General features: G+C 42.7%; 2 protein-coding genes across 3 annotated transcripts in view; one reads left to right on the forward strand and one right to left on the reverse strand.

The window, feature by feature from the left end:
- Positions 1-20,206, forward strand: part of SRPRB (SRP receptor subunit beta) — a 36,904-nt gene extending 16,698 nt beyond the window's left edge. For both annotated transcript variants that reach the window (XM_002814065.5, XM_063722214.1), the window contains exons 2-8: positions 5,274-5,599; positions 6,203-6,297; positions 7,341-7,418; positions 10,715-10,797; positions 15,177-15,313; positions 16,470-16,524; positions 19,132-20,206. In XM_002814065.5, the coding sequence (XP_002814111.1) occupies positions 5,446-5,599; positions 6,203-6,297; positions 7,341-7,418; positions 10,715-10,797; positions 15,177-15,313; positions 16,470-16,524; positions 19,132-19,345 (816 nt within the window). In that variant the 5' untranslated portion in view covers positions 5,274-5,445 and the 3' untranslated portion in view covers positions 19,346-20,206. The remainder of the gene's footprint in view (positions 1-5,273; positions 5,600-6,202; positions 6,298-7,340; positions 7,419-10,714; positions 10,798-15,176; positions 15,314-16,469; positions 16,525-19,131) is intronic.
- On the reverse strand, positions 3,895-5,332 carry LOC134761025 (large ribosomal subunit protein uL4-like). Its single transcript, XM_063722213.1, has one exon. It carries the CDS (start codon positions 5,170-5,172, stop codon positions 3,943-3,945), a length of 1,230 nt encoding a protein of 409 aa, XP_063578283.1. The 5' UTR covers positions 5,173-5,332; the 3' UTR covers positions 3,895-3,942.
- Positions 20,207-26,316: the final 6,110 nt, after the last annotated feature.

Raw genomic sequence — 26,316 nt, forward strand, 5'->3', positions numbered from 1 at the left:
GAAATTGGTAATTTAAAATAAAGTAGTTGGTTTACTTACTTAAGCCTCACATCTTAACCGTCCTTCCTTGATCTGGAGTTCCTATTGCCTACCTTTATCAATAAAAATGCCTTGAAAATGAATCCTACTATGTTAAAGCACACGGTTAAGTAGATAGAAGCCCAATTGCCTGGGATGAAGTCCCAAGTCTGCTCATTACTATATATCCTTGGGAAGGTTACTCAACCCTGCTTCAGTTTCCCCTCTGTAAAGTTAGAAAATGAGTCAGTGTGAGAATTAAACAAATTAATACATTAGGCGGGGCGTGGTGGCTTGTGCCTGTAATCCCACCGCTTTGGGGGGCGGAAGCAGGAGGATCGCTTGAGCCCAGGATCTCAAGACCAGCCCGGGCGGCAGAGAGACTGTGTCTCTACAAAAATAAAAATAAAAAAACTACCTGGGCATGGTGTTCGTGCCTGTAGTCCCAGCTATTTGGGAGGCTGAAGCAGGAGGATCGCTTGAGCCCAGGAGTTCCAGGTTACAGTGAGCCATATTGTCACTGCACTCCAGCCTGGGCGACAGAGTGAGACTCTGCCTGAAAAAAAAAATAAAAGTATTTAGAATGATGCTTGGCATCAGGAAGTGCTCATTAATATTAGAAACTGTCTTCATGCCCCACTGTCTTCCCTATACACCATAGTCTTGCTTCCATGAGCTCAGACTCATTCAAAGCTTGAGCTCAGACTCATTCAAAGCCTTGAGCTCAGACTCATTCAAAGCTTTGTCAAAGGAGCCTGTCTGCTACAGAAGATGCTACTGACCACTTATAGGACATGTCTGTTTTACTCCTGTGCCACTGACTCTTCCTTCTTAGGCTTTTTTTGTGGGTTCCTTTCCTCATTCTTCATGTTCTCCATGATTTTAATGACCACTTATTTATTCCTAACTCCCAAATGAAGATCTAGTGTATACTTGTGGAACTTTATATGTGTTTACTCATCATTTGCTTGACATAAGCTTTTAGATTTCCCAGAAGCACCCAAAACTCAACATATAGAAAAAAGACAATTTTCATTCTGGCTACTCTTACGTTGGATCCACAGCCCCAAGCCTCCTCCCGTTGAGGTCCCTAATTCATTTAATGGCTTTCTCATCTTCCTAGTCACCCGCACCCACCACCTAGGATGCAGACTTGATAACATTCCTTTTACTTAATTCACAATATCCAACTAATCACATCCTATGTATTTTAGCTCTCAGACATCTCTCAAATTTGTGCTCTCGTTTTCATACCTATTTCTGTCTCTGTATTAGACTCTGAGCATCCTTTGCCTAAATACTGCATCTTTTGCCTAAATGCTCTCAGCTGGTCTCTCTGTCTGAAGTTTTTTTTTTTTTTTTTTTTTTTCTCTCAAGTCATAGTCCTCCATAGATCTGTCAATTATCTATGTCACCCCAAATGAAACCTCTTATTGCATTCTGGATAAACTCTAAAGTTCCTCAACATAGCACACAAAATCCCTTCTGGTCTGATTCCTGCCAACCTTTCTAGCTTCATCTCCTGTCACTCCTACTTAAATTACTGCTCTAATCAATTTTTATAGATTTTATAATTGACGATTTGGCATCCGTTGATCACTAGGCCAAACTAACAGCCAACATTGTTTACATTTCCCCTGTGGCCTGGCTTTTGAGGGTGTGCCTAAATCATATTGCAAATCTTCCTAATACAACCCTTAACATCTGTGTTTCACTTCTTGCCCAATCAAAAACGTCTCTATCTAGCTACTCGATGACACATTAGTAATAAAGGCAGAGTCCCAGTTCCTTTTTTTTTTTTTTTTCCTTTTTTGGAGGCAGGGTCTTGCTCTGTCGCCCAGGCTGGAGTGCAGTGGCATGTGATCACAGCTCACGGTAACCTGGAATTCCTGGGCTCAAGCGCTCCCGCCTCAGTCTCCCAAGTAGCTGGGACTGCAGGCGTATGCCACCATGCCTGGCTAATTATTTTTTAATTAAAGAAAATGTTTTAGGCCGAGGTGGGTGGATCACGAGGTTAGGAGATCGAGACCATCCTGGCTAACATGGTGAAACCCCGTCTCTACTAAAAATACAAAAAATTAGCTGGGCGTGGTGGCAGGCGCCTGTAGTCCCAGCTACTCAGGAGGCTGAGGCAGGAGAATGGTGTGAATCCGGGAGGCGGAGCTTGCAGTGAGCCGAGATCGTGCCACTGCACTCCAGCCTGGGCAACAGAGCGAGACTCTGTCTCAACAACAACAACAAAAAAGAAAATGTTTTTTGCAGAGATAGGGTCTCACTATGTTGCCCAGGCTGGTCTTGAATTCTTGGCCTCAAGCAATCCTCCTGCCTTGGCCTCCCAAAGTGCTGGGATTAATAGCTGTGAGTCACCGGGTCCAACCCCAGTTCCTCTCTTTTTCCTTGTCCCTGTGCATGGTGAGGTTTTGTGTGGCCCTGAGTGGTATCAAGCTAAATAACAAGCAGAGAGGGACGCTCTAAAAGAAAATAATATTTATTCAGGAATAGGCATTGCAATGGGACTACACATGCCATAGTCAACTATGTGCATATTCAGGGAGGTGTAAAGGAAGACAAAGATTTTTAAAGAAAAAATGAGTCAGAGTCCATAATTGTTTTGAGATAATTATCCTTGGCTACAAGTATCAAACAGCAAGGATGGCATCAGTACTAGGTTGGACAGGCAGTTGCTGGGTAGCTGTCCTCACAGACGTATTTTTGTGTGTGTAAGGTTGCGATGGCCTTTGTGCAAGGCTGTGGTTTTTGCAGTCTTTTGTGACAGTTTTTGTCATCAGGCATGGGTGCATGAGAACCCTCCCTCCATGGCCTTTCACCAGCTCCATTTTTCTGATTTAAAAAAAAAAATACAAGTGACTCCATTTTGATTCTGACAACTTTTTCAATGGCAATGTGGAACTGTAATAAACTTTTCTCAATCTTTCAGTGACACTGACATCTTCATGTCTCTACTCAGCCATACAATTAAATAATGTGTACATTTTAAAACAATGACACCTGTTTAATGACACAGACTGTGAACTGGGACCCTCTAGGCTGGCCGCTTTTGGTGTTTTATTTGGGCCACAAGTTTTTGAATGCTTTCAATTACCTACGGAAAATTTCAAAAGTGGAAAATTTCCTATAAAAATCTGCCTTTATTGCTGCTCTTGAAAGTTCTGGAAGAACTGGCCACCCAGGTCCCACAACACCTACCTGGCTGAATAGGGTCGGCCCCACTTTCAGCAGAAATAACTTCTGCAGTTTTCAACAGCCCCAGCTCTCCTGGGCGTTGATTTTCCTAGTTGCTTCCTTTAATGCAGATATTTGAGTTTGCAGCCCTAGATTGACAGTGTAGGGGCACTGAATTAGTTAGGTTTCCCACGTACATCGTTTCTTACACTCATTTTCTTCTGCACAGCACCTCTTTTTCCTTTAACCACTCGCAGATGCTAACTCATTCTTCAGGACTCAATTCGAATGTCCAGAAGCTTTTCTCTGAACTCATGATGGACTCCGCGTCCCATTATGTATTCCCACATCGCTCCGTACCTCCATCTGTCACATCCCTTGCCACATTAAATTCAGATTAAATGTTTGTAGGATGCTTGAGTTCTTCACAAGTCTCACGTCACTTAGCGACGGTCGGGAAATCCTCAGTGGTACTTTCGGGAGCCATTCATTCATTTTATTGATTTCATCATTCTTTCATCATTCTTTCAACAGTCATAACGTAGGTGACGACGACTGACTCATATCTTAAAAGATGTGTGTGTCTTTTTTTTTTTTTTTTCCTCACTGCCTGTATAATCAGGTCTTTATTCAAAAGAAGCTGTCCAAAATGATTTGACCTTTATGGAATAATCAAATTTAAGAGTTTATGCAGCAGGCTTCTTTTCCTCTGTAGTAGGTTTCTTTTCTGCAGGCTTCTTTTCAGGGGCTGGTTTCTTGGTAGCTGCTGCTTTTTTTTCCCACCAGAGGCTTCTTCTGCTTCTTAACACCAACAGCAGCCTTCTTTCCTTTCTTACCTACCACAGGCTTCTTGCCTGCAACCGCCGCCTTCTCCTCTGATTTGGCTTGTAGTGCTGCTGCAGCAGCAGCTGCCTTATCCACCCGGAGCTTGTGATTCCTGGCCTGGCGAAGAATGGTGTTCCGGCGCATGGTCTTTGCATATGGGTTTAGCTTCAACATGATTCTCAAGTTTTTCAGTGGGTTCTTCTTTAGGACTCTGCGATGAATCTTCTTGCGTGGTGCTCGAAGGGCTCTTTGGATCTCTGGGCTTTTCAAGATTCTGCTAAGATCTGTATTAATCATCTTGTGCATGGGAAGACTGTAGTTACTCTTGAGGGAAGCAGCTTTACGCCAAGTGCCATACAATTCATCTAACTTCCGGAAAGCACTTTCAGTCCAAATGCAGAAACGTCCCACATGCCCACCAGGAGCAAGCTTCAAAATGTTCAGCTTGCTTACATTAAGCAGAGTAATTCCAGGGATGTTTCTGAAGGCCTTGATGATACCATTATCCTCATTATAGATGATGCACGGGCCCCTGCGCTGGATACGGCGACGGTTTCTCATTTTGCCTTTGCCAGCTCTCATTCGCTGAGAGGCATAGACCTTTTTGATACCATTCCAGGCTTTAAGTTTCTTAAGGAGCAAAACAGCTTCCTTGGTCTTCTTGTAGCCTTCAACTTTATCTTCGACTACCAAAGGAAGTTCAGGAACTTCCTCAATACGATGACCTTTAGACATGACCAGTGCTGGTAGGGCTGAAGCAGCCAAGGCAGAACAGATGGCATATCGTTTTTGGGTTGTGTTCACTCTACGATGCCAACGGCGCCAGGTTTTGGTTGGTGCAAACATTCGGCCTCCACGACACATGTTTCCAAAAGCACCCTGGCCAGAGCGGTGAGTCCCACCACCTCGAACTCTGGGAATTCGAGCCACAGCTCTGCCAGTACCCCAAGACTCAGCACTGGTCTGATGACCTGCTAATTCACTGACAGCGTAGGGCTGTCTGTTGTTTTTGCGCAAGTTGGTGTGAACAAAGTTCACAATATCTGGTCGAATAGGAGCCTTGAATACAGCAGGCAAAGTGACATTTTTGCCAGATGACTCCCCCTTTTCGGAGTACACCGATATCAGTGGGCGAGCACACGCCATGGCAGAGAGAGGAGACAGCCACGCTCCTCTCAGCCCGGCTGCTGCCACGTGTGTGTCTTTTAACCTCGACAAATAACCTGTCTGTCCCTATCGTTCTGTAGGAGGACGGAGTCCCAGAGAACTACAACTCCCATCAGGCACTTGGGGATCGTCGCGGCTGAGGGAGAGACTATGGCTTAGGAACCACCATTCGCGTGAGGCTCTGCTCCCCGCGCCTGCGCAGAGTGCAGGGCCACGTCGCTTTTGCGGTACCGGGGACCACGCGTCTCATCCATGGCTTCCGCGGACTCGCGCCGGGTGGCAGATGGCGGCGGTGCCGGGGGCACCTTCCAGCCCTACCTAGACTCCTTGCGGCAGGAGCTGCAGCAGACGGACCCAACGCTGTTGTCAGTAGTGCTGGCGGTTCTTGCGGTGCTGCTGACGCTAGGTAAAAGGCGGCCGGTGGTTATGGCGGGTTCGGGGCGGGCAGAGGTCCGGGCTTTGGCTGCACCGCTGCAGGCCGGGGACGCGGGGCTGAGAGGGCGCTTTGAGGGCATCAGGAGGGTGAGACCCACCCAGTCTACACCCCACCCTTTCGCCTGAATCAGCGGCAGCAGCTGGGCGTTAAGGGGGATCCCGGGCAACCCCCAGAGTTACGTCCTGGTCCTTGGGGCGCGGATTGCTCTTCGTCATCTCCTGTTATACTTGAGCGCGCTGTTCCTCGCCTTCCGCTGTTCTCACTGCAAAGACTCAGGGTCTTGACACCAACTTTCAGCCTCTCGCGTTTGCGTGCGGGCGCTGGGATACCAAGGTAGTGAGATAGCACCTGAGTCCCAGTCAGAGTAAGGACTGCAAAGAAAAGTTGACAGTTGACAGTGCCTGGCTCTCAGTGGATCCCTAACAACAGCAATAGTAACCATTATGATAAAAGTCAATTCCAGGTGAATGAGGTGTTTCGTCACAGACTTCTGTGAATTTCCCCACCCCAGCCATGCACATATACTGATTCCCAAGGTGTAATTTCTGTTGTTTTTCTCTGTCTATTCCACAGTCTTCTGGAAGTTAATCCGGAGCAGAAGGAGCAGTCAGAGAGCTGTTCTTCTTGTTGGCCTTTGTGATTCCGGGAAAACGTTGCTCTTTGTCAGGGTAAATGATTTCATTGACACCCCTGTTAAGCTTAATAGAAAATTTTATAGCATCCCAGTATTCCTGTCATCTCATGGTTTATTTTGTAAAAGAAGCTGATGCTGTTAAATTTGGGAGTTAATTCTTGACTTACTTGGGAGAACAAAAAGACTCGTAGAAACCCATAATTGAGAAATATTGATCATTTCTCCTTTTTTTTTTCTGTTTGCCCTTGCCAGATGCTGATATTTAGTCTTTATCACATTTAAGGGTTTTATTTAATTAGTTTCATTCCAGAATAGCAGAAGGCATAGAAGCCAGTATCCTACAGTTTATAATTCCTTGGTTAACAAATTCTTACGAGAGTTTATCAAAGACACTTTTTCGCAGGATGATCCTTCTTTGACACAGTGGGCTAGTTAGGCTTCTTTTTACTAATATTTATTTTTAATACATTTAGTATTTTTAACTGTGTTTTAATGTGGTGAATAGGAGAGGTTTTCTGCTTTTTAACTCTTCTTTTTGAGAGTATAAATTATTTCCCTTCCATTAGAGAAATATCTCAATTTTTTTTTTTTTTTTTTTTTTTTGAGGGAGTGTCTCACTCCAATGCCCAGGCTGGAGTGCAGTGGCGAGATCTCTGCTCATTGCAGCCTTGACTTCTGGGACTCAGATGATTCTCCCACCTCAGCCTCCGAGTAGCTGGGACTACAGGCGTGCAACACTATGCCCGGCTGCTTTTTTATATTTTTTGTAGAGATGAGATTTTGCTATGTTGCCCAGGCTTCAAATCATTTTTGATGGTTAAAAATCTTTACAGAAGCTTGGCAAATTTGGCCACTAACTGTCTTTTGAGAATAATGTTGTTTTTATTCCATTGAGGAGTAAAATATGCAATTAATTAGATTTTTTTCTACAGGTAAAAAAAATCAATATCGTCTTTTTCACCTATTGGAAGCAGCATTCATTTACTTAACCTTACACCTGGGAGACTTAGAATACTATAACTCAATTTAGGTTTGCTATTAAAATCTTGAATATCACCCATCTTGTTTTTTTTACAGTTGTTAACAGGCCTTTATAGAGACACTCAGACATCCATTACTGACAGCTGTGCTGTATACAGAGTCAACAATAACAGGGTAAGATGTTTGTGGAGTTTTGGAGTCTGACAGTCTTACTTTACTGTGGTGTGTCAGTTAAGGTTAACATTTTTAGGATGAGTTCATCTGAGGATGTAAGTACCATTTGTAGCTTATTTTTATGGAGAAACATATTCTTTGTGACAAATTCTGCTCTTGACAATCTGTACAGTAGATTTAATCATGCCCTCTGCATTGTTGTACCTTAATGTACAGTAATGTTATATCACATTTTATTCTTATTTTGTTTCTGTGTCTTCTTTCCAACTTTACAATGAGTTCTTAAGAGTGGGCATTAAACCTTTTAAGTTTTGAATAGGTAATACGTGCACATGGGACAAAAATTCAAAAGGTTAGAAAATATATTTGGTGAAAAGTAATTTTTCCTTTCCTTTCCCCACTACCTAGTCTCCTCAGAAGCAGTGACTTACTTTTTTTGTGTGTAGTCTTCCGGATGTTCTGTGCATATACAGACATGTCTGTATATCCTTTATTGGTTTTTTTTTTTTTAAATGCTGTTCTGCCCATTATTTTTTTCATACGGCTGATACAACTTGGACTTTTCTTATTCTCCTACATTTGTATACATAGTACCATCTGGTTGGTTTATGAACTGCATAGTACTCCACTCTTGCTATACCATAAAATTAAATTCTTACTTAATCAGGACTGTGTTAATAGACATTTAGTTTCGTTATAACCTTTGTTTTTACAAACAGTGCTGCAATGGATATCTTACAGAGTATGTATGAGTGTATTTCAAATATAAGGAATCATGGGGCCTGGCTTGGTGGCTCACGCCTGTAATCCCAGCGCTTTGGGAGACCGAGGTAGGCAGATCACTTGAGGTCAGGAGTTCAAGACCAGCCTGGCCAACATGATGAAACCCCGTCTCTACTAAAAATACAAAAATTAGCTGGGTGTGGTGGTGGGCACCTGTAATCCCAGCTACTCGGGAGGCTGAGGCATGAGAATCACTTGAACCGGGGAGGTGGAGGTGGCAGTGAGCCAAGATTGTGCCACTGCACTCCAGCCTGGGCAATGGAGCGAGACTAAGTCTCAAAAAACAAAAAAACAAAACAAATATAAGGAATCATGGGAAAGACATTTTACATACCTCTGTAACTTCAGAATGTAGACAGTGACTACCAAACCGATTGTAATGCGTAATAAGTTTGTTTGTTTGTTTTTGAGACAGGAGTCTCACTCTGTTGCCCAGGCTGGAGTGCAGTGGTGTGATCTTGGCTCACTGCAACCTCTGCCTCCCGAGTTGAAGCGATTCTCCTGCCTCAGCCTCCTGAGTAGCTGGGATTATAGGCACCCACCACCATGCCTGGCTAATTTCTGTATTTTTAGTAGAGATGGGGTTTCACCATGTTGGCCAGGCTGGTCTTGAACTCCTGACCTCAAGTGATCTGCCCACCTCAGCTTCCCAAAGTGCTGGGATTACAGGCGTGAGCCACTGCACCCAGCCATGTAATAAGTTTCGGTGAGTGAGTGGAGTGAGGGCTGGTTGGAGGGTGTGGATGGATAGATGGATGAATTAGAATTGTGGTTTGAGACCTTTTCTTCTTCTCTTTGTCTTCTTTCCCCTTTCTCCATGCCTCCAGAATTAAAGATTGTAAAGAAAGCTAAAGGGACATGTTTTTAAATATCTTAGAGATATCTTTGTTTTTTTTTTCGATGATGACACTCTTTGTGGCCCAGACCTTTTTAAACTCCCAAGGATTCAGATTTTGAAATTCCAGGTTTGCAAGATCGTCTAGTACCTGCACTAGATTTTTAACTTAGGATATTCCAGAATATGCTTTAAATCTGTACCTTCTAATATGTAGCCACTGGCCACATGTGACTGTTGAGCACCTAAACTAGGACTAGTCCAAATTGAGGCATGCTGTAAGTGTGAAGTACACACCAGATCTTGAAGACTTAGTATGGAAAAAAAAGAACGTAAAGTATCATTAATAATTTCTTTTTTATTACATTTTAAAAGATAATATTTTGGATATGTTAAATTAAATAACCTAAAATTAATTTTACCAATTTGTTTTTACTTTTTTATTATGGTTACTGGAATATTTAAAATTATATATGTGGCTTCTGTTATTCTATACTTCTACTATATTTCTATTCTATCAATATTTCTACTGAATAATAGAGCATTTTTCCCTTCCTTCTTCACTCTTTCTCCTACCCCCTTACGTTTTCGATCTAATCTCTTTAGATAGTAATGTACCTAGTAATGTATCTTCCGAATTGCTTAGGGTGGGTGGTATAGTGCTGCTTTTGAAATGGAGCAGTTAAGTCCCAACCTGGGATCTCCAGACTCTTAATAGTACTTAAAAAAAAAGAAAGGGATTAATAAAAAACAAATTTGTCTATAAAGAAATGCACAGGCTATGTGAAAGGTAAGGTCATAATAAACCCAGCTGGAATTGTGTTAAATCTGTACAGGATACTGATTGCCTGCTTCTGAACTGTGGATATGGTTGGCTGTGGATAATGTAGAACATCTAAGAAATGATGGTCTGCTGCATGTATCAGGCCACATCTAAGAGTCTTATTGTTGAGCACAGCTACATTTACACTGAATATAAGCTTTATTCACCATTCCAGGCCTTGACCTTATATTCAAGAATGGCAGCCTGGCATGGTGAGTAGAACTTATTAGGGTGCATCGTAGATTTGCTCAGTAGGGGCTCAAGAATTGACACAAATACCGACGGAGTTGGAACAAATAAATTATGTGTCTGGAAGATAAATATTTAAATAATTCGATTAAGGGTGGAAATGATAAAAGTGTACTTTGTTATAAAGATTGGAGATCCCAGTAAGAGTAATATGCTCTATGAAAAATTGTAAGTTCTTACATTACTAGTTTATGAGTACTTGTTACTGTTTTCACATTTTTGCTTATACTCATACTGTACTCCTACTTTGCTGTACTCACACTGGTTTATCTCCCAAGCCTCAGGTAGATCATGCTTCCCTGACTCCCCGAGACAGGTTTCTCCTGTACCCTCAAAACATTTATCAACGTTCTCATTTTATATTTATGTGTAATTTTACATTATGTTCACCTTTCTCATGAATTTTGCTAGATCAGGAACTGTGTCTTTGGCCACTGTTACATCCCCAGAACGTTGACTAGTGTTTTATGAGTAGAAGATGCTCTGTGAACATTTGTTTGGTTAATTAATTAGGTACCAGTTTGGTAGCCAAAATATGGTACTAAAGGTTTATATTGTGAATGTGGAACTGTATTGAAACATTAATGTTATTGCTGCCATCCCCAGGGCAATAGTCTGACCTTGATTGACCTTCCCGGCCATGAGAGTTTGAGGCTTCAGTTCTTAGAGCGGTTTAAGTCTTCAGCCAGGTAAGAAGGAAAGAAGCGAAGTGGGCTTGTCTAGGTCTGTATCTATATATCAAAGCCACTCATGTGATTTGCTCTGGTGGTGTTTGGGAGGCAGCATGGTATCCTGTGGTAGACCTTGAGGTGACCTTGGGGTCAGCCAGTTCTGGGTTGCAAGTCCACCTTCACCTGGATGATGAGGATTTTATGGGATTAAAATGCTTAAAAAGTGTTTTTTAGTGTTTAGGAAATGTTAACCCTTCTTGTCATTGTTACTAAATGTTTGCATTTATTCTGAAGGTGAATTTAATAATGTATATGACTATTAAAATCTGAAAAAAGAATTTTAAAGCTGGGATGAATCCTAGAAGTTATTAAATGCCAACATCATTTGTATATATAGTGTTTTTTTTTTTTTTTGAGACGGAGCCTCACTCTGTTGTCCTTGCTGGAGTGCAGTGGCGTGATCTCGGCTCACTGCAACCTCCACCTCCTGGGTTCAAGTGATTCTCCTGCCTCAGCCTCCTGAGTAGCTGGGATTACAGGCACGCGCCACCACACCCTGCTAATTTTTTATATTTTCAGTAGAGACGGGGTTTCACCCTGTTGGCCAGGCTTGTCTCGAACTCCTGACCTCATGATCCGCTGGCCTCAGCCTCCCAAAGTGCTGGAATTACAGGCGTGAGCAACTGCACCTGGCCCATATATATTCTCAAATTACCTAAAATTGATGTTTCAAGAAGTACAGAACAATATTTCCATATTTCTTTTAGTGTGTGCTCTGGTGTTACTGACTCTTAAGTTCTTCCCTAAAAAGTCCTATGCTGCAGTTTCAGATGCTGCTTTTTTGGTCTCTAACATTAATAAGAACTGAAGAGGAAAATCAGTATGCCACATTTCACTGATTTGAAGACACATTTTAATATCTCTGAATTTGGAATATATCTGATAGTTGATGGTGTCGTAGTTTAATTGGCAGTATTTTCTCTTAGTGGTCCCTAAAATAATGTCTTTAATTGGCAGCATTTTAGTTTTGATGGAATGAAGTAGTAGATTCTTTGCCTTTTATTGAAGATGTCTAGACTGGAATTTCATTATTGCATCTTTGCCCACAAGATGGTGGTGACGAACAATTTGTCACAGATAAGAAAATTCCTTGGACATTTGAGACAAATCTAGAACTGGTAAATTTTGCCATAATTGGGTTTTTATTTCCAATTAAATTTTTTTTCTTTTTCTATTGCCAGTTCTAAATATTTTATGATCTGCAGTATAACTACTCTATGATTCATGTATTTTGGGTAAATAAAACATGCAAAATATGAAGATAAAACTTAGTTCAAGTAAATTATAATCATGATAACATGCAAGTTGAAAAGACATTTACTATATTGGTATGTGACTTTTTTTAATCCTACTTTCTGGCTTCGCCAAGTTTCCCTAGTGGCTATTTTCCCTCTCCTGATTTCAACATATGCTGTTGCTGTTCTCATCATGGTTCTCCTCCCCCATTTTTTAAACTTTGCTTATTTGATTGTCTGAAACCAATAATATCAGTTTCCTTTTCCTGGACCTTCAACACTTGTGATCTTCGTCACATCTTCCTTTTATTTATGCTCCTTTTTAACCCCCATCCATACTTTTTTTTCCTCTTACATTCAGCGATGAGAATTACCAGGATGCTTATGGTCTTTTGCTCCCCATTGCTTCTTGAATTTTACTTCTTCCCTTTAGATTCAGTTTTCTCTCACTGAGTATATCTTTTAGAAGTGTTTCCAGAGAGGGTGATGAGTAGTGAAATGTTTTCAGTCTTTGTTCATTTGTAACTCTATTTGGCCAGCATTTTGGAATGTCTCTTTTAGCTGAGTGCAGAGTCCTGGGTGGCAGCCACATCACTCCCGACCTCATCCACCTGTTGCAGATGAGAATGCTTTTGCCAGTCAGTCTAATTGTCATTTCACTGTAGTAAGTCTGCCTGATTTGACCTTCTATCCAGGGATAGATTTTCTTCTGTTCAAGGATGGATTTAGCTTTATCATTCTTGGAATTCAGTTGTGCTATTCCAGAGCAAAGATTCTCCTCAGTTTTGGAAAATTCTCACCATCGTTTTTCCAGGTAGTGCTGTTTCCCCATTATCATTTCTCACACTCTAGAATTCTTATGAATGTTATTGAACCTTATTATTTTGGCCTTTCTTGTTTCCTCTCTATCGTATCTTCCAGATCTTTCTACTTCGCATATTGTAAGATTCCCTCAGATTTGTTTTCTAGTTTATTACATTCTTTTCAGCTGAGCATCATCTCTGCTTAACTTTTCCATTGATTTATTAATATCATTTACTATATTTGTCTAAAATACCTTTTCAAACCAGCCTGTTTCTTTTTATACTATTCTATTTTTTATTGTAGTTTGTAGTATTTTCTTAAATAATTTTAAACATTTACTTTATAGATAGCTTTATTATCTTAGTTTTGGGGTGCTGATTATTCTCTTTGGGGTACCAGTTATTCTCCCTCATAATTATTTTCTTCTGTGCCTTGTAATTTTTGCTCCAGAACCTTTCTTCAAGAGTGGCACATCGTTGATATTGTGGTTGTTCTTCTTTAATCCTGTAGGATATGAAAGCCTTGCTCCATAAGCAGTTCATAGTTCCTTCTGTTGGGGCCATAGGGCTTCAATAAGTCTGGCCCAATTTTTATGTAAACCTTTTCCCTTGGGGGTCTTATACCTGGAGAGAGTATAAATTCATACCCTATATCTGTGTGAGGCAGTGGAGGCCTGCTGTTTCTAAGGGAACTTTTTTTGCAAGCCCTGACCTCCCTGAAACTATTTTAAGTTGTAGGCTTTGTGCAGGGCATTCAGTTCTAGCTCCCCAGCTACATGTTGGCCATTGCATGTCTCTTATCTCCACCTGGGCATTCAAACCCTTGCCCATAAGGCTTGTATTTTTTTTTTTTTTGAGACAGAGTCTCGCTCTTTCGTCCAGGCTGGAGTGCAGTGGTGCGATCTTGGCTCGCTGCAAGCTCCGCCTCCCAGGTTCACACCATTCTCCTGCCTTAGTCTCCTGAGTAGCTGGGACAACAGGCGCCCGCCATCACACCAGGCTAATTTTTTGTATTTTTAGGAGAGACGGGGTTTCGCTGTATTAGCCAGGATGGTCTTGATCTCCTGACCTCATGATCCGCCCGCCTCAGCTTCCCAAAGTGCTGGGATTACAGGCGTGAGCCACTGCGCCTGGCCATATTTTGTTTTTGTTTTTTTGTTTTCTTTGAGATGGAGTTTCGCTTTGTCACCCAGGCTGGAGTGCAGTGGCATAATCTCAGTTCATTGCAACTTTCGCCTTCTGGGTTCAAGTAACTCTTCTGCCTCAGCCTCTCAAGTAGCTGGGATTACAGGCTCCTGCCACCATATCTGGCTAATTGTTATGTTTTTAGTAGAGATTGGGTTTCATCATGTTGCCCAGGCTTGTCTCGAACTCCTGACCTCTAGTGATCTGCCCATCTCGGCCCCACAAAGTGCTGGGATTACAGGCGTGAGCCACCGCATCCGGCCCCCTAAGACCTGTTGTCTGCAGTTTCCCTGGGCTGCTGCACTTTAGCTTTGATATTTCTTTGTTTCTGTCACATGAGGAGTCCCACTATGGCTGCCTTAATTCAGGCCCTACCTGGTCACTGTGCTTCTAGTTCAAGCGCCCTCTAAGATTGCTTTGTCTTCCATTTAGGCACCAATATTCTTCATAAGACAGAAAAGCATGAACTCCACAGGTCATTGTGTCACGTCTCACTGTCTGACTCGGTTCTCCTTCACTTCCCCATCTCCCTGTGTACCAGCTTACCTTGACTTCCCCAGGGAATGTGTTTCACGTATTTGTGGCTTGAACCTACTGTAGGCTGAGTATCCCTTATCCAAAATGCTTGGAACCAGAAGTGTTTTGGATTTTAGATTTTGGATTTTTGGATTGGGGATACTCAACCTGTACTTTCCAGACAGTCTGTGCCCCAATTTTTGGTCTAGCTAAGATTCAACTCAACTGTTACATTCTCCTTAAAGTTGCCTTTGACCTGGTCTCATTTAAATGATCTTTCTCTTTATTCCTGTTATACATGTGCATAGTTCTGTCTTGGCATTTATCATATGGTTCTCTATATGATGATTTGTCTTGGAGGACAGGCATCATTTCTTACTGTCTTTTTTCAGCTTCAGTCGTTGATACACAGTAGCACTCAATAGTTCCTTGTTAAATGAGGATTTATGTTATATGATAACATATGCACAGACCTGCATGTGTGTCTGCTGAGTGTTAATCACCAAGATTGACTTTGAAGAAGTTCAGGATAGTTTTTCAAGATAATGATGTCCTGTTACGTGTCCACATGCCAGTTTTTCTTGTTTTCTCCCTCCAGGGCTATTGTGTTTGTTGTGGATAGTGCAGCATTCCAGCGAGAGGTGAAAGATGTGGCTGAGTTTCTGTATCAAGTCCTCACTGACAGTATGGGTCTGAAGAATACACCATCATTCTTAATAGCCTGCAATAAGCAAGGTGCCATCATGTTTTCTTGCAATAATAATTGAGTTTTTTGGGGATTGCTGCTACTAAGAATTATTTCCATTATTTACAGTTGTTATTATTGAGGATGAGATATAATTGCTATAAAGAACTATAAATTGAAGGATTTTTAATCTTAAAATTTATTTCTACTCCTACCTTTTCACCAGTCTTCTAACCAGAAGACCAAGGAATGATAACCAAGTGACTGCTAACTGATTTTTCTTTGATACAGTGTTTTTTCTGATTATAAATTATTTTACTTTACCAAGTTAAGTTCATCAGATTGACAATATGTGATATCAGATGCACAGTTTTGGAGGGTGGAGTCTCTGCTTTCAAACAAGTTTACTGTACAGCACATTTTATCAAGGGGAGTTTGCTGAAGTTGTTTTCCTTTAACCTGATAACCATTGAAAACTTTTCTAGTAATCCCCAATAAAACTGGGCATCAGTTCTGTTACCTGTACAATAAGATAGACTAGTGGATCTCTTCAGGTCTCTTTCAGATCTGAAATTCTGATTCTATGAAGAGTTCAAGGCATTTCTCAGAAGTGACCAGATAATACTGATAATGCCTTATTGGGAATGCAGTTATTAGCGTCATTACCTGACCTCTTTATTTCCCTGATTGAGTATAAGGAAGGGAGTTATTGTTTATTTGCCATGGGCTTTGTGCCAAACCAGAGCTTGTTTCTTACCTTTAGTACACTTAATGCTTTAAACATACCGTCTTAGGATCAATTGGAAACATGCTAAGTTTACTTTAAAATGACAGATAGGGCATTGTCTTTTGGCATGTGAAGGCACTTCTCATAATCACAGCACTGGTAGGTTTTCTTTCTGTTAAACTGAGTAAACTTATATGTGTTTTGAATTGAAAGGTCTGTAAGGTGTGGAGAACTTTAGGGAAAGCTAAAGTCAGTTTTAGGGTCACCAGCATAATATGTTTATAAGCATTATCTTGGGAAAACCCCTAGTGCAAGTATAAAGCTTACTTTGATAGAGAAGGAACTAGTGATAAAAGGTCTTTTTTTTAAAAAAAAGAAAAACTTACTGGTTTAAATAGGAATTTTCCTTCTGTGTAAGAAGTCTTGGGGAAAAAACTCATTCTCGTTTAAACTACAACAGTGTCTTTATTTCTTTACAGATATTGCAATGGCAAAATCAGCAAAGTTAATTCAACAGCAGCTGGAGAAAGAACTGTAAGTGTGAAAGAGGCCTGTTGGTTAATTATACATCTTAACACTTAAGACTGTAAGCAGCATGGTCATGTTTCTTTTGTTTGGTTTTATGTGATTATCACAATTATAGACTGAAGATTAGTGTGATAAATATTTGTTAAATAATTTACAAAATAATGGAATCACAAAAGCTTACTAGGGTGCTTATAGATATTTTAAAATTTCATGGAAAGAAGATTTTTTTGAAACCATAAACTTAATTTATTTTACCATTGTTACTAAATCATTTATAGTTGAAAGGTTTTAGAAGCTAAAAAAGTTTACATGCCAACTTGAGAACAGTGTTATTTCAGTGAGTGGAAGTGTTTGTTCACCACTCAATAATGCCTGTGAAGTGGTATTTAAGGATGCATGTAAATAATAAAAAATAAAAACTGAGAATCAGGAAAAAAGAAATTAAAACATTTAAAAGCCACTTTGGAAATTATTGTTGACAGAATAAGAACAGAACACTGAGGAAGACTGCAAGTCTTCGATACTATATTGTAGCTTCTTAGATTGTTAAAATACTTGGCAATATTGTATATCCTGCTTTGAGTGTTTCAAAGTTTGTAAATTGAGCTGTAAGCTTTTGAATTTTAAGGCATCTAGCATGTCTTCTGCGTTATGCCAATTTGTAAGAGCTAGCCAAAAGCTGGTGTAGAAGAAATGATCAACATTTATAGTAAAGCAAGTTATGTTTTCTTATTGCTTTTGTGTAAGGCCTTGAAAAGGATCTGATGAGGAAAAACTGTATAAATTCAACTTTTAGAACCTTTTCTCCCCACTATGATTTACTGACTCCCTTATTCATTTAAGAAGCACCTGTAGTGCATCTAGTGGATGCCAAGACTGCAGTCGGGAGCAGCTGTAGGAGGAAATGTGTTCGTGTACTCAGGAGCTTAGAGTCTAGTAGAATCTAGTCAGCTTTGGGCATTGGCAAACTCCTGCCTGGGCCTGCAAGCCAAGAGTATATCGACATTTTTAAAGGGCAGGTAAAAAACAGAAGAAAAATATGCGACAAAATATTTAATTTCTGGCTCTTTGCAGAACAATTTTGCCGGCCCTGCCTATGCCATCTTCAGTAGTTCCTTTCCTGTCTGGAGCTGCGAGTTTATCACCCTATCCTCCTGTGCTCTTGATGCTCAGTCTCTTGGATTGTATCTGTTGCTGCCATTAGGTTAACAAGGACATTGGAACAATTGGATGGTTGGGTTTTTCTAAAAATTCTCTTGAAATTGTTGGGAATTGTTTTGGGGAAGCCAAAGCTGTCATAATGTTATTTGTGAATCAGTCTTGGGTTATTTTTAACAGTACAGTCCAAGTCTCCCATGGTTAAAACACATGTTTTCCATAGGCTGTTTGCTTTTCACTCTATAGACTTAGAGAAAAACAATACAGAAGGCAATGCTTTCTTAAAAGCATTGAAAGGCAATGCTTTCTTAAAAGGCAGTGAAACAAAATGTTGAAAAGTTGTAAAGGTTAACATCAGTTAAAATTAGGAATCTGACTAATTTTAATCTCAGATTTATGAGAATTAGGCCCTGTTAGCTTAGAGGCATTTCATAATCTCTCAATAACATGGTATATTATATTTACATGGCCTTGTGGCAAAAGCTGAATACATGTTTTACTTTTTTCCTTTAAAAAATTTTTATTGTAAAATATCTTACATATAATAGTATATATGTCACATGCATTAAGCTTAAAAAATATTAAAATGAATACCTATGTACTCACCACCATGCCTAGAAGGCCCCTGTTTCTCCCCAAAAGCTTTTCCCTCAAGAGGTCAGCAATATCCAGTTTTGTATTGTTTTTTAAAAATATTTTATTGTGTGTGTGTGTGTGTGTGTGTGTTCGTTCCTAAACAAGGTATTGCTTAGTTTTGCCTGTGGATTCTTCACTAATTTTGAAGCAACTTTACAGAACAAGAAATGCTTTATTTTGTAAGAAAGAAGATTGGCAGCATGTATTCCTCTGCTTCTGGATAGCAGAAAGGGGAAGGGGAGGCCGGCAAATGAGTGTTGCTTATGCACCCTTTCTTAGGGCCAGCAGGTGGCAGTAAGGGGACTTACACTGGGAAGGTTTTGGTGGTTAAAGAGGTTGGATAATAGTAATTGTGCCCTAGTTAGATATGAGAATCTGGAGTTTGTGGATTTCTAAACTCCATATCCAAATAGACTCAAGATAAAAATACATACCCTATCTACCCACACTTAACTTTCAGAAACTTATGTTTTTATAACACTTAAAGCATGTATTTTAAAAATATATTTTTAGATGGCATCATTTAGGAGATCCTATTAGAAGGGGGCCCCGGGCTGAAAGAAAGTTGGTGTGACCTGGTCTACTGCTCACCTGCCCGCTAGCCCTGTGAGGTCCGACCCCCACACCCCGCCCCACCTACCTCACCTCTCTGTCCAAGAGAGGGACTTATAAATGCAAAGGATTATTCAACAATCTTAATAGCATAATTGGCAATTCTATAGTTAAGTTTTAAATGAGTGCTGAAATGTTTAGAAACTAATATGATTTAATTGCTGTATAAAAATTTTGCCTCCTGACTTGTTTCCTTTTGCCCCACAGCAACACCTTACGAGTTACCCGTTCTGCTGCCCCCAGCACACTGGACAGTTCCAGCACTGCCCCTGCTCAGCTGGGGAAGAAAGGCAAAGAGTTTGAATTCTCACAGTTGCCCCTCAAAGTGGAGTTCCTGGAGTGCAGTGCCAAGGGTGGAAGAGGGGACGTGGGCTCTGCTGACATCCAGGACTTGGAGAAATGGCTGGCTAAAATTGCCTGAGAGGCAGCTCAAAAGCACAAGACCTGGATGTGTGACACACAGTTTTGGAAAAAGGTCTGTGGTAGTCTGGAGTTGATGAGGAAGGGGTACAATACAAGATGTGGTTAGAAACATTTCCTTGTTCTGGAAACAAAGTACTGTTGAAACTAGCTTGGAATTTTTTTTTTTTTTAAAGTTCAGTTCTCCCTTGTGGCTGCCTTTCAAACAAGTACCTTTTATCTGATGCCTGTATCTTCCCTTTGTTAAGGTGTAACTTGATGTAGGGTCAAGGTTTTTGTGACAACAGGCAGACTCCACACAGAGAGGATATGATGAGAATATGGCCATCACCTGAAAAGTTTTCTTATCTTCTGTGCTTTTGGTCCCTGGAAACAAACCCGCCTATGTATGAAGCTAGTTGATTTCCAGTTGCACTATTTCCAGTTGCCTCTGAAGTTCACAGGCAATACATTGTCTAGTCTTTTGCGAATTTCTCTGATTTGTGGGCACAGTTACGAAGTTTTCCCCACATGTGAAGACAGGTACAAAATAGCAGAGCCAAGCAGACAGTGGGTCTACTCTTCATTAGCTCAGTGACTTGTCCACACTCCAGCCTTAGCACTTATGTTTCAAAAGCTTGTCACAAACCCTTGGAGTCATTCCCAGATAATAGAACTGGAAATGATAAATCTCCTAATGCCAAGGGTCTAGTGTGTTCTTAGTGGTTATACTGGGAAGTGTATGGAGATTTAGGTGCTGCTGTGCTGCTCTGGATGGCTGAAGGCTCCTGGGCCATCTTCATGTGCTGCTTGAAGAGCTCCTATTTTGTACTTCTGGCTAGAATGCTGTGGAACAAATACAAAGTGAAAAAAGTTCTCTGTAGATTTCTGAAGTGCATATTCATTGATGCCAAGAAAAAAAAAGTTGCCCTTTTGAAGTGATGTTTTTTGCTGTTGTCTTAAACATAAGGCTTTTTTGAATGATTAGTATATTTCGTGGTAAAGAAAACAGCCTATCTGGCTCAAAGCAATTAAATAGAATGTAATGGTGAGTACAAATGAGTGCACATGTCAGGACTCAGGTCTAACTTCTTGTCTCCTGAGCCTGAAGATTGTAACATACACAGGAACACACTCTCCTATTCCTACCCCACACACTCAGGGACAAGCCCAGCTAAAGCTTACAAGGAGACCAGGGTGGCTCTGTCCAGGGGAGAAGCCAGTTATGGAACAGTGCATTAAGAGCCATGGTAGGAGAGGCCCACAGTTCTCTGGAGCATGCGGCAGGGGCACCCCACCTGGCCTTGAGGATCAGGGGGAGTCAAAGGATAAAGCATGGGGCTCATGACATCTGAGGGAGTGTGATCCTCCATGTACGGCCTCTGCCTGCTGTCTCACACGTCCCTTCTGGTGGTCACTTGGGCTCTGGGAGTACACGTCACCTCAGACCATCTGGCAGAAATACTCCAGGCTCCCACCCCAAAGCACATGCCAGCCTTGCTGCTGGACACGAAGACAATGTAAATGAAACATGAAATGGAGGAGTTGTGAGACCCTGACCCTGAGTCCTTACTTGAAAGCTGCTGCTGGTGTTCTGAGTGTCTTTTGGACTCTTATTTCTTGCCCTTTTCCTTATTAGGCAAGCAGTAACTTAGGAAGTAGGTAAGAGCAATGAATGTGATGTGCTTATGTAATCATAGTAGGAGCTCATGGGAATAAAAGTCAGTGGCTTGATGCTTCTGTTAGAGGCATGTGTCCCTCTCAGCCTCTTTTCTTTTTTCTGGTTAATATCTTACTTTATTGGAGGAAGCAGCACACCAGAAAAAGTGACTGAAGAAGGGCTGCAAGTTTGAGTTGGATTCAAGGCCTAAAGAAGGTCTTCCAAAAAAGGAAAATTCTATCTGGAACAGTGGTCTCAAATGTTAGTGGGCATTAGAATTACCTGCAATGCTTGTTAAGCTGATTTGAGGACGCTACTCTCAATTTGATTCAATAGCAAGTCTGGTATTGCCTCAGGAATCTGCATGCTTAATTAGTCTTTTGTCAGTTGCATGGCATCCCTAGAGATGATCTGGCCTGGAGTGTCACGTGTGCCTTTACTTTGTTTTTAAAGTCTCTTGGGGCACACACCCTGCTGAGTTTTTCTGACAAGGTCAAGTCAGCAGGCATGGGAACTCTGACCTTGCTTCTTACTCCTGTACTAGTAGCAGGTATTCCATTCTTGTGGCTTTGGGCCAGGATGAGGTCATGGTGACTAGTCTTTGGGAACTGGGCAGGGTTTTGATGGGAGGTCAAATGTGCTCTCTCCACTCAGGTGGTGCCCTGTTGTGGCCCTGAGGGCATTTGACTAAAGTAGGCCCATTTCGTGAGATGGGCAGGTGTGGCCAGAGTAGGATGGATGTCAGGTCTTGGAGATGGGCCAACTAGGCACGACTGTATGACATAAATGAGACTTTTGAGCTTGAAACACCTTGGGAACATGGCAGTGTATGGACACTGAGACCTCCTAGGACAGCAGCTGCCTAATGCAAATGACCCTGTTCCCTGCTAAGGCTGCAGTGAGATGCCCTTGTGGAGGGGCACCTGTGATGAGTGAGCCCCAGGCACTCTGTGGGTGAATTTGTCCACTTCTGGAATGGAATCTCCCAGTGGGTATGGACACGGGCAGACCCAGAGGGGTCTAAGCACTGCACTGTTTCTTCCTTTGGCTCCTCTCCAGCCTGGGCCTTGGTAGCCTCTCCACTACCAGGTGCCTGACAGTCCACTGGGGGTTCCTAATCAACAGCAGCTGCTGTTGGTGGGGAGTCGCTGGGGTCTGTCACTTCTTCCCACTGCCTCTGTCTCAGTGCCTCCTGGGCTGTCAGTGTTCCCCTGTGATCCTGCCTTGTATGAAGCGCTGGCCATGCTCTGTTGACTTAGATCATTTCAGCCAGTCTATGCTTTTTCTTGTTTTTGAAGTTTTGGGTTCAGCACAATTGTCAAAGCTTCAGTTGGCTCATGCCTGTCCTCACCTGAAGGCCATCAGTGGCAATTAAGATGCCTATCTCTTTATCTCATCCCTTCACACATTTAAGGAAAGGTGATCACCACACCTACCTTCATTTAAATGGCGCAGGAAAACAATCCCACTTCCCTTCAACTGTAAACCTCGAGAAACTTGACTGCTCACAAGAGCCTTGTATGCATTTATCCATTGGGTAAAGGCCACGCCTTGCAGCAGACCATGGAAATACTAAACAAAACGCAATTCCTGATTTAGAGGCTAGTAGCCCCATTCTGAGGTTAAGAAATGTGCCCTTTCAGTGTGGTTTCCCTGCTCTCTCAGTAGTGTGAGCTCCATCACTGCTGCACTTGACTCCTAAGCGCTGTGTGGGCTTGTGGTCAGCTGCCAGCCATGCAGCCCCAACAGGACTGCCACTTTTCCACTGGCCTCTGAAGTGCCAGTGTTCTCATGATGCTGATGTGTGAGGCACATGGCCATGTTCTGTTGACTTGAATATTGTTTCAAGGGTTTTTTTGTTTTGTTGAGACAGAGTCTCACTCTGTCGCCCAGGCTGGAGTGCAGTGGTGCCGTCTCGGCTCACTGCAACTTCTGCCTCCCGGGTTCAAGTGATTTTTCTGCCTTAGCCTCCCCAAGTAGCTGGGATTACAGGCGTGTGGCACCACACCTGGCTAATTTTTAGTATTTTTAGTAGAGATGGGGTTTCACCATGTTGGCCAGTGTGTTCTCAAACTCCTGGCCTCAATGTCTCTTCTAATCAAAGATGGCTTCCTTGAGGATTAGAGGACGTCTCTTCTAATCAAAGATGGCTTCCTTGAGGTGGCAGCAGATTGGAGGGTGTTCTGGAACCTTTATAAGCTTTAAAAGGAAAGGTAATTAGTGAAGTTGGACTTGAAGAGTGAGATTCCCAGGCTAGGGCAATTTACCTAATCTTGGCCTTTGTTCCTCTTTGGATTGGTCCCAGAACTGTGCTGGCTTTCTGAGCATCTTTTAGTCTGGAGATAACTGAGACCTGGAGGGGCCACTCAGGGATGTTCCTAACTGGTGTGGGGTGGGGCTGGGGATGGAATATGGCAGCTAGATGTTGTCAAAGGTCATTATAGTTCACCTTAAGTTCTTGCCTTTAAATGGCTTTCTGAAAATCACCAGAAGCATGAGAGATCCAGTCCCTGTACCCTCTCCCCCCTTCCTAATCCCCTAGCCATGGCAAGCAGAGAGTGGGGACGAAGGAATATATCGTACCCCTGACTCTCAGTTCTGCCTGGAGGCTCCCTTCCCATCAGCCTTTCAGCAGAATGGAGATTAGGGGAATGTGTGTGGATTTACTCTCATGAGTGTGTCCCATCTTTTCCCCTTTGGAGTTGGTGGACAGCCCAACTCCACCAGTAGGAGGAAGAAGCAAAGCAGCAAAGGGCTTTAGGTAGTGGACATACCACCCAGGCATGAGAAGAGGGACTCTGTGGAACACACACTTCAGGAACTGTTTTTGAACCCCCCATTTATGACTGCACCACTTAAACACAGACAAGAAGCTTTGTTTTGAGAATTAGGACAGTTTATTGTTTGACCAACATGCTGAGTCTTTTCCACATTTTACACAGTTTAATGTGAAATCAACATGGCGGCTATGTCTTCTGAGCCCATAACAGATGGAATTGCCACCCTCTGTGCTCCTCACAGCCAATCACTTTAAAGGGATGGGCGAGGGGAAAGTGAGGGGAGAAGTGGACACACACCGCGAGATGCAGGCTGGCCTTCGATGCTATGGAGGCTTCCCACCTCCTGAAGGAACCATCTAAACCCCTGCTGCAAGGATTTCCTGATGAAAACACACGCTGCTGGGAGTGCCAACCAGACAGGGGTCTGGAGTCCAAGGAGTTTGCACATTGAGATCCCAAGGTTTTGGAACACCTAAATAGTTCATGTCAAACAAAAATTCAAAGGGTGTCCTGATCTGTGTGGGTGCCCATGACAATCAGAGTAGACTCGGGGACTGGCCCTTGTGCAGTAGAGGAGCCCAAAATACCACCGATATTCTCACTCATATGCTGGAAGAACCTAGTGTCCTAACCAAAGAGTAGAGATGGTCTGAGGAACACCCACGCACAGCAGTCCTTGCTGTGTAATAAATATGGAGTCACATTTGTTCACACAAAGGGCAGCAATGGATGAAAAATGGAAACTTCACTGGTTCTGATCACTCCTGACTTGATGGGTGATCCTAATAAGCAAGTCGCCCTTCTCCATCCTGGTTTTCCTGCCTGTAGACAGGAAGAGTTGCGAGAGCTCTGCTTCACATAGCTGTAACAAGGTGACAATGCCTCACATTCTTTGGGGAGAGGTAGTTCGGAAATGAGTGGGCACACAATCTGCTCGGTTGACGCACACAGACATCCTTCTGTTCAGCTGCCCCTCAAGTGGCTCAGTCACGCCTCACTGTCCTCGGCTACCTGGTCCCATCTCATCCTGACATCCCCACCTGCCTTCCATCTTGTGAAGGAATGCGGCTGCTCTACCTGCAGGACGCCGAAGCCAGGAGGGCCATCCCTTTATTGTCACAACTGGTATCCCAGGGCAGGGCCTCCCAGCACTGGCTAGCCACCAGGATGATGCAGACGTTGCACCTCAGATGTGTCTGCACTTTTAACTACCACCATTTCAATCCTTGTTTCTGTTGCCAGAGGTAATGAAACTGGTCTGGCCATTTCTCCCCTCAGACCTGGGAACATGACTGAATGTTTAAGGATGACAAGAAGAAGAGAGCAGCAATAGATAGCAAGGAGGCTTCCGACCAAGGGAAACTGCTGCCAACAGCTACCAAGCCAACTAGCCTTGGATCACACAACTGCAGCCATGGTGCTCATGATTCTGATGTCACACCTTCACGTTGATGTATGTATGATCACCCAGCAAGTTAGGAGTGATCAGAACCAATGTGTTTCCACTTGTAAATAGGCTGTTTGCTTTTTCGATCTTACACTCAATTTTCCTGATGCCTGCAGAACAGGAGCTTTGTTGATAGCTTTTAAGATTCACCCCCCTCACTCCCACCATCCCAAAAAAGAAGGCCAAGAGGATCCTGCTAATCTGCCAGGTCAGGTCTAGTCTTTGGGGAGAGGGACTGAATTGCTCAATTGAGAACATTTCCTCAAAGGAATCCTCCAACTTACCCTCTGCTAACCCATCTGGATTCAGCAAAGATGCAATGCTCTTGCTGGGGTGCTGAGGCAATGCCATGACATCTTCTTCAAGAGCACCTAACGGTTTATTATGGAACCTTAACTCTGTGCTAATTCTACCTGCAAGCAAGGGGACAGGGATGGTGCCTGCTCAAGACAAAAATCAGGGAACCAACAACTTCTGAAAAAGAGGTCTGGCTGCCTTTCCACACCCCAGGAAGGGAGGGGCGGAAACCGCACCTGTGGAAGGGAGCGCCATGGAACCGCTGAGATGGGAGGACGAGAGGAAGCCACCCTCAGCCTCAGACGCCAAGGGGCTGGGGAGAACCCAAACTCAAAGAGAGGATGTTGTGTGCATGCTAGGAAAGGCAGGACTCACTAAGGCCATGTCAAACCAAATGCTATCTTTTACTGCTCCTCTAGGCCAGGATGGAAAAACAGTCCATGGTGCCTTGGATGTGTGTGCCCAAGAGAAGGGAACTGAGTTCCTACTGTTTTATGGGATGTTTTTTAAAAAAGCTAATCTGTAGTGCCAAGAAAATAAAAATCTACCATACGTTCATTCACTGAGACCCAGTGCAGATCCCTGTAAATGGGGCGGTCTCAGAGGCCACAGGTGATGGCCCTCGCTGCCAACCAGGCAGGACACTGTCATGTGGACTCCTGTAAATTCTCTCGAGGTAAGTAAGCACTCTTCCAACAAGCACCACTTGGGGGTGTGCCCATGGTGGGGGGACACTGGCCCACACAGGCATGCACACCCGTGCATATAAAGTACATAGAGAAATGGTGGAGATATTCCCGTGGGCTATG

Source organism: Pongo abelii, chromosome 2 (genome assembly GCF_028885655.2).
Source record: "Pongo abelii isolate AG06213 chromosome 2, NHGRI_mPonAbe1-v2.0_pri, whole genome shotgun sequence".
Taxonomy (NCBI): Eukaryota; Metazoa; Chordata; class Mammalia; order Primates; family Hominidae; genus Pongo; species Pongo abelii.